The sequence below is a fragment of the Trachymyrmex septentrionalis genome, unplaced genomic scaffold, assembly GCF_001594115.1.
Source record: "Trachymyrmex septentrionalis isolate Tsep2-gDNA-1 unplaced genomic scaffold, Tsep1.0 scaffold97, whole genome shotgun sequence".
Classification (NCBI taxonomy): Eukaryota; Metazoa; Arthropoda; class Insecta; order Hymenoptera; family Formicidae; genus Trachymyrmex; species Trachymyrmex septentrionalis.
In genome coordinates this window covers 1,307,452-1,315,681 of record NW_017306160.1, presented here as the reverse complement: position 1 = coordinate 1,315,681, position 8,230 = coordinate 1,307,452, and the positions used below count along the sequence as shown (strand labels likewise).

The window sequence follows — 8,230 nt, the reverse complement described above, 5'->3', positions numbered from 1 at the left end:
TTAATTGTTAAATCGATCGATCGCATATATATTTTTCCCTATCGTATAAAAACTGAAACCACAATTATATCGTAATATTTGTAAATACCTGACTAACAATACCTGGTAATGACGACCGAGTAATTAATTAAACTAATCCACAGCAATAATATTAATATTAATCATTAATAATAATTTTGTACATGTATGTGTTGTATCTATTATTCCCTCTTTCATCATATTTGCTCGGCTCGTGACATGCGTTCCTATAGGCAATTCATATAAAATAGTATCGATTCAACGGCAATAAGTATAGTTGCGGAAAAAATTTTCCTTTCTGAGGGTGTGCGCGCGCGCGTGTACTAGTGTTCTCGGTTTTCTCGCACGTGTATAACGATATATGAACGACATAAATGAATGTACATTGAATCGTGAACGCTTAAGGCGCGTCTTCGGGTACGTGATGTTCCCTTGTACACATACTTAGAATCGTATTTTTTTTCTATCGCGGTATGCAAAGTCCTCCCGCTAGAGAGAACTTTCGACGTTTTGCCTTTATGCACAGGCGCCGAATAAAAGATGACAAAGTAAATTATCCGCTGCTACTGTACAATAAAAACAACGAGGACGACTTCTTTTCCGTGCAGAAGTCCTCTTCGCCACTCTCGCAGCGTTTCTCTTTCTATCTCGTGTCAGTTTCCACCGTAAGACAGAATTATCTTCGACAACGACGTGTCGACGGAGAGATGATACGTTTCTCGCAAAGAGTCGTCTTCGCATTCGTCCATTTATCATTCGATCTGTTCGCGTCACAGATTCGCGCACTTTTCCTACGCATTCCGCGATATGAAAGATAGCGAACACAATGTCGCTAATAGATCACGCTCCCGAGTATTGAAAATCACCAAAGCTGTACGATCAAAAGCTCCCGAGTACGAGATGCTTTTTGCAAAATGTTGCAGGTATGACATGAGACTAGTTATCTTTCCAAACGCTTTGTGATGATTGTTAGAATGTCCAGCATGCGAACACTGGATTCATTCAAACAGGTCATCACGGGAAATTGCACCAAGAAGAAACGTAATCGTCATAGATATGAGAGCAAAATGTGATCTATCATATTCAATGAGAGTTAGAATAAAGTCAGATAAACGCTACGAACGATTAACGATAATTTGGAAGACGCGATACGATCCGAATCTCGGACGAGCTTAAGCTGGTGATGCAAACAATGATATCATAGCGATTAACAATCGAAGTGATTTTAAAATCGCATTAAACCCGTGCGCTAGAAAGTAAGATATACTGAAACGGAGGTCTGACGACGCGAGATGATTGCTTTGCTTGTATGAAACGATGAAGATGGTACCATTCTCGCATTCGGTCTGCCTGTTTCGGATACAATCATCATCCACAATACACACGTATACGTCGTCGTACAATATTATCAATATATCTATGTACAAATCGACATAGCCGTTGACGGTGGCATAGTCTTTAACCTAAGCGACAAACGTAAGAGTAAAGAGATACTAGAGCCCAGTCGTAAGATTTGTCATGCTAATATTATAATAGTTACATATCCGGTATAATCAGCATCAATGTTTATCATCATCATTGTTGTTATTGTAACTATTATGATCGATAATCCGATAATCGTTATGATGAGTTCAATATCGTTACTCATCACCCTTTTATCGGATTTGCTACATAGCGGTTCTCCATGACATTTTATTAAAGCGTTTGGTATAATTCGTGCCAATGCCCGTGTATTCATTCGTTTCTCTTAAACATTAGTTAAATACATACTATTTTCGCAATTACAGCACTTTTAATCAATTAGATGTAGATAATTAATTTTAGTAACAAGCTTTTCGTTATTAGTTTACTTAGACGTCTTTTATTCGATTCACCACAGCGCGAGTTTTAGATGCTTACCCTTTTTATTCTTCACTCGGTCTCTCCCCGCAGAATTCGCAATTGTAAAGTCTATGTTGTATTTTCGAACATTGCTAAAGAGAATATTATGGCAGGGTTACTGTATTCTCTCTTGTTCCTTCGTGCCTCCCTCATCGTGTCTCTGTTTTATATTCATCCACGATACACGCACACACCACTATACTTTATTAAATCTAGCATGCTTAGAAAATATTTGAAAAATGAGTCTGGAAGGTGGCTGCCCAATGTCCATCACTATACACTTTAAATTGAATTAATCGTTCCACAATTGTCCATACGACCTCGTCGATAATTTTTAATTATTCACCGATGTATAAATCTTCTTCGTATCTTCTATTTCTTCAACTCGCTTCTTTTTGTTTCAATTCCTTGTTGTTTCGTTTCATTTTTCTGCCCGGCAGGATTAAGAGTCAGCAGCGCTATCCACTATTGATCAACCGTTGTAAGCAAGTGACACGTCCGTATCAGTCTCCAGGCTTGATTAAGTCTAATTTTTTTTACTGGCCAACTGCGAAGCGCTGTGTTTCTTCGTGTTTTCGTATAATCTTTTGCCTTTCATTTCTAACCAAGTGTCTCCGACATGGCGCACATTGTACCTCATCGCCATCGTCTGGTACAATACTATTCGTCATATACACGTATCGTCAGTAAAATGAATATTTAAAAGAAATGCATATAATATACACAAATATGTGAGTACCGAAATCATTGGTTTTATCGGTACAACTTTCTAATAATCAATAAATAACAATCTCTTCTCTATCTTCATAGATAGAAGTACAACAAACATAAAACAGGGATAATAATAAGGAACTTAAAACATTAAAAACAAATTTAGAAGAGTTTTTAATTCTTATTCCCCTGTTAAAACCTCTTTTTCCATCTTGTCTGTTAATTTTGCCTTCATCGAGTTGAATTTATCGGCGATGGCAATAACGTCTGCGAAAATTACAGTCATCATGATTTGTCTTAATAAGGGCGCCACAAGTCGTTATCAATATGGTATTTCGGCATCGTTCTCTTAGCGCGCCTTCTCGAAGTACTAGGCGTGTCTCGATGCGTCGGCGCATGACGCATTTCAGTCTGTTCAACATCGTGCGCTTGATTAACGGAAACGCGCGGCTAAGGGGTTGCTGTTCTTGGCGTGTAAGAGGATAGCGGACGGTCGCCTGTGAGTCGTAGTGGCAACGTTCTAACACGGTGATGTTCGCAGTCATAATCGTGGCATCTTGAGGAGATTCACTCAGTGGTTACCTTCTGTCCCGGTATAGAAGATAAGTCTTCATCGTATACGGTAGTTTCAGCTCATGGATCCTGTTTTCTAGTCTATGTTTACCCATTCGCTGTCGAATCACTCTTCGACAGAGATCCATGAGAGGCAGAGGTTCGGCTGTGGAAAAGATAAGCATCTAATTAAAAGAAGGACCGCGACAATGCGCAATAAACTTTAACAGATGTGTTTTAGTCATTCGTTGTTTTAATATTTAATAAATATTTATTAAATAAATATTTAAAAAATGAACCAAGAAAAATGGTCTATTAAGATATAAATTCGTAAGATTGACGTTACATATTTTTAAAAGTATTATGAGTAAAATCATTATGATTATTCACTTACGATCAAGTCCGCCGATGTATTTCATCGTGATCTCGCAATGTCCCCAGACGGCCGATACAATAGGATGTAATTTCCTTCCTTTAAGCCCTCTGAATGCTACTCCAAGATACTGACCATCCACTACGAACGCTAACGTGCCTTCGTCCATATCAAGGACAACTGTAAAGAAAAATTGTAATAAGTTTAAAATATTCATAAAATACTCAAGAAATTTCTAATTTATTTTATGATACATTTGACACCTTGATTTGAAGAAATCTCTGATTAATATATCGTTTGCATGATGTTTCATAAATTCTCAAATTTATTCACGAGATTGCGCAATACAATTACATAGGAATTACCAAGAAATTTATCAGGAACAATAAACGTTTCGTCAGACTTGAGGAGGGCTGGATACGTCACGCCAGTGTTGTTTCTTGAATCATGATAGAGTTTATTTCTACCAAGATCCCAACCCCAACTGAGCTCGTTATTCCCTACCAAACTCTGGTAGCCGACACTATGTAAAGGTGCATCCGCCGTTGCTACTCCTACGACGGCATGCGTACCTCGTTGCCTCGTGCTCCAATAAAGCTCCCATACGTGCATACCCTTGGTATACCCCACTTTTCCTCGTATGCAATCTGTACTTTGCGCGACAGGATGTCGATGAAATGTTAACTTGTCGTCCTCCTAGGAAAAATAATGAAAACAGTTTAATAATGAGAAACTCGATTTGTCAAAATTCTAATCTAAAGTACACCCTACAAATTTGAAAACGTCAATAAAATGATAGTAAAATAACATGGATAAAGTATACGAATTCATATCAGATACCATTGATCAAAGAACCATAAATAAATTTTTTTATAATCTAAGTTCGAAAGAGTCATACGATAAAAAGAGCGAAAATCATAGTCTCTCTGTATTTTCACTTTTGTGATTATTTAAGGGAGACTAATATTTATGTAATTTTGAAACAGTTACAACAACTAAAATTATCAAGAAAGAATCTCGTACTTACATGGAAAAAATTTCAGTTAAATTGGTTGAAACTTTGATATTTTATAGCTTATAAGATATTGATTAAAAGTCTCCATATACATGCAATTATTAAAAATGGATAGCTGTAATACTATTTGAAAGCTGCTATTTTATTAGATCTAATCGGAAAAGTATCTTTATTTACAGTACACAGTTCATTATTTTAACTGTATAAGCATTTAGACATAACTCTATATATATATGTGCCCATATGTAATAATATCAGATACATACTAATGGAAGAGCCATCAACAGAGATATACACATACCGATACATATACATACACTCACATCATCGCTCCCCATCTACGCATACTGAGACATTAACTCCTCCTAATAAAAGACACACGTATGATTTTACATACGTATTTACAATGCTTATATAATTAAAAAAAATGATGTATTTTAGATAAAGGTATACAATTAGATTCAAAATAATAACTTTAAAATGATGCTACAATAAAATTTCTTCATTTTTAATGGCTGTAACTAGAAGGTTATTGATCAATATAAGTTTACGCTGATTACAAAATATTAGTTTCAACCAATTTTGACTGAAATTATTTTTTCCATATAATTAGTGCGGGATCCTTAAACTGATAAAGTCCGACTGACAAGGATAAATTATATATAGTTACAAAATTATACATATATATTTGTATTTACTCATACGTTTTTTTAAGATTTTTAAAGAGCTACCGATATTTCTGTAATACCTTGACAAAAATATTTAGACTACGATCGTCAGCGTTCCAGCTGTGATGGATTTGTGTTTCTCGCGAGGCTGGCGGCATGTCGAGAAGCACATCGAGGCGTGGTGGTCTCGCGAAGTCCTGGGCCAGTTCACGCGGTATCACCGATCGTGTGTACGTCGTGTTGTTGCCACCGCCAATACCGACCCCGCCGCCGGCTCCGGCACCACTCTCCCGGCTCATGCTCTTCACGCCGCCTAGAAAAGAGAAATAAATTCAGTTCCAGTTGGACTCTACGAGTCTATGTTTGTTTACGCAATGAGTTTTGTACAGCCATACTTGATTTTATTTTTGATGTACAGATAAAGGCTTCGCTGTTGATAAAGTTATCTAAATGTAACAGTTCAGACTAAAATCCAGTCCAGTTTCGACTATAATATATTTGAGGAGCCCACACGAGGAATCTTTTTCAGAGTGTGCACTAGCACGCAGCAATCACGAATTCGTCATAGAACAAACAACTATGGCTATGTCTATTCTTACAACGTTAACGTTTTGTGATAAAATTATTCTTTATGTATATAAAGGCAGATAGGAAAATATTTCTATGGAAGTCTCTGTTTTGGGGAATGTTCACTTTTACAGTCGTTGAACATACGCATAATTGAAATCTTATTTTATTCTATATTTCGCAGGTCTATGTTTATAAATATTATCGTCAGAATGGTTTGACGATCGTATTTATCGCAGTTTTATAACTTTGTTAGTACATATAACTCCATTTTTATAAAGTCACGATTTTATCACGATGTGGAAAGATATGAAAAAGAAATACATCACATGCACGTACACAATTTGATTGACTTTGAGCACTTGTGTCGCGACGCATCAACTGCAGCCAGACAAATAATAAAAGAAGATAAACGATAGTACATCCGTGCTTGATGTATATTTTGAAAATAAATTTTAGACTTCACATGAAAACATTCAACGTTTTCAATTTTTAAAACTGTAAACTGTCTCTGTTTCTCTCTCTCTCTCTCTCTCTCTTTATATATATATATATGTATCGAGTTAAAAAGAGTGATAAAAATATATATCCTACGTATATAAAATTTCTGGCAAGAAATCGAAAGATATAGATGAGAAAAGATGTCAGAAAATATATCGGATATTTAGAAAAAAATCTCTGCTCAAATTTGTCGCAAACGATAGCAATTCCTTAGAGGCGGAACAATCAGATGGTATAATTCCAATTCGAAAGCTGACACACAGGATCTTATTTACAGTTGACAATGCTTTATGTGATAGTTCAACTATTTTGACAATGGTTATTGACATTAGAATTTGCTTATGTTCGATCCCGTTTGATATGTGATGCACAGATGACTCGATTATTACTCGTCATTACTTGATCTTTTTCAGTCATTGAAATTGCAACAGTTCTCCCTTTTAATTCTTGTGACGTTGTAATTGACTTTTTTCAAAATTACAATCGGACCATTTGCCTCCTTCGTGAAATGACACGATGTATCGTGTTTCTCTCTACATTTTCACCACAAACCGAATTTCCAGTTTTTCACAAAGTGAATATTTCGAAGACAATTAATAAATTAATGCACAGGTTTATCCGCTTGACTTCTCGCGTTCTTTCCTCGGGCGATAGTTCCAAAAATTGTTTACATGCGCAGATTAGATGTTATCCTTGACACATCGTCCTGTCTGAACAGTTGTCGAATATTTTCATTACAATCGTCGCGTTTCGGTTTATTATTCTTCATGTCTTTTAACTTAAGGATATCCGCTCCAAAATCTGGCATCGATACTATAAAAAAATCTATTATGACACTCTCCTTTAAATTTCTCTTTCTTCAATATGCTCCTTTCATCGTCGTTTCGTGACCATATTCAAACGTTTCTTAATCAAATGAACAATTAATTCTCCCCATGATTCGATAGGTGATTTTATGGAATGTAGGAGTTGCAAGACGTTGTTTCTAGACGTAGTCTAAAAAATTCTGGACGGTACCAGCCACGAACTTCTGCTGCATCTGTGGAATTATTTTAAATAAACACTAAATATGCCGCTTGCGAATAGCCCGTTCATCCTTGAATCGTTTCTTCAACAATTATCTTATGCGTATAATTTTGATCCGAGATTTTAATCAACTCTATTTTTGCCGCTGGACCGGTTCGACCAAATATTGATGTTTCTGTACATTCAACAGATCACTATCGTGTATCTAAATTCTTGACTGTATCGGAGTATCTCTTCCATTCTTTAATGCTCCCATTAAATGTTGATAATTTTATGATTGGTAGTTTTACTTATAGCTCTCGTGATGCAGTCACACCTTCCAACGATCGAAACTGCTCCAATATTCGTGATAAGTAAATAATCATTAAATAGTTTCATTAGATAGTTCTGATAATTTTTTAATTAAAAGAGCCTGCTTTAGTACTTGTAATAGCGCGTCGATTCCATGTATCTCGTTAGATCGCTCCAATAATAATTACTGCATTAGTGTAGCTTCTTGCTCCAATACTTATGCAAGCGGATTATTACCGGATCGATCCTGTCCAGCGATGATGCGCGAAACATTGGTTGAAGTTTATTAATACATTGTAATAATGATGCCCTCAAAGTGAAGTATCGCTCGTCAAAATCTCTTTCCTCTCGTTCTTTTCCTGGTATTCCTATTCGGAGATCAGTGCCGCCAGTTGGTCCGAAATTGCATGGAATTTATATATTGTATGCGTTGTTCAACTTTTCAAGACGCGCTTTAATTTCTTCTCGTCATGTGCTTTCTAAATCATCAGCAATACGATTCACGAAGTTTTTCATCGTTATTAATTTTGCCTCAAGATACCCTTGTTGCTTTCGTAATGGTTTTGCACATATCTTGTTCCTTTAATTATTATTTTGATGAGCCTTGAATCTAACTTGTAAGAAATC

At 36.1% G+C, this 8,230-nt stretch overlaps 1 protein-coding gene across 1 annotated transcript in view; it reads right to left on the bottom strand.

Moving 5' to 3' along the window:
• Positions 1–2,802: 2,802 nt before the first annotated feature.
• The window catches only part of LOC108756304 (protein gustavus), a 69,743-nt gene continuing 64,315 nt past the window's right edge, over positions 2,803–8,230 (bottom strand). The window contains exons 6-9 of the mRNA XM_018500016.1: positions 5,299–5,531; positions 3,901–4,231; positions 3,557–3,715; positions 2,803–3,328 (exon numbers count right to left, since the gene is read on the bottom strand). Of these exons, the coding sequence (XP_018355518.1) occupies positions 3,189–3,328; positions 3,557–3,715; positions 3,901–4,231; positions 5,299–5,531 (863 nt within the window). The 3' untranslated portion in view covers positions 2,803–3,188. The remainder of the gene's footprint in view (positions 3,329–3,556; positions 3,716–3,900; positions 4,232–5,298; positions 5,532–8,230) is intronic.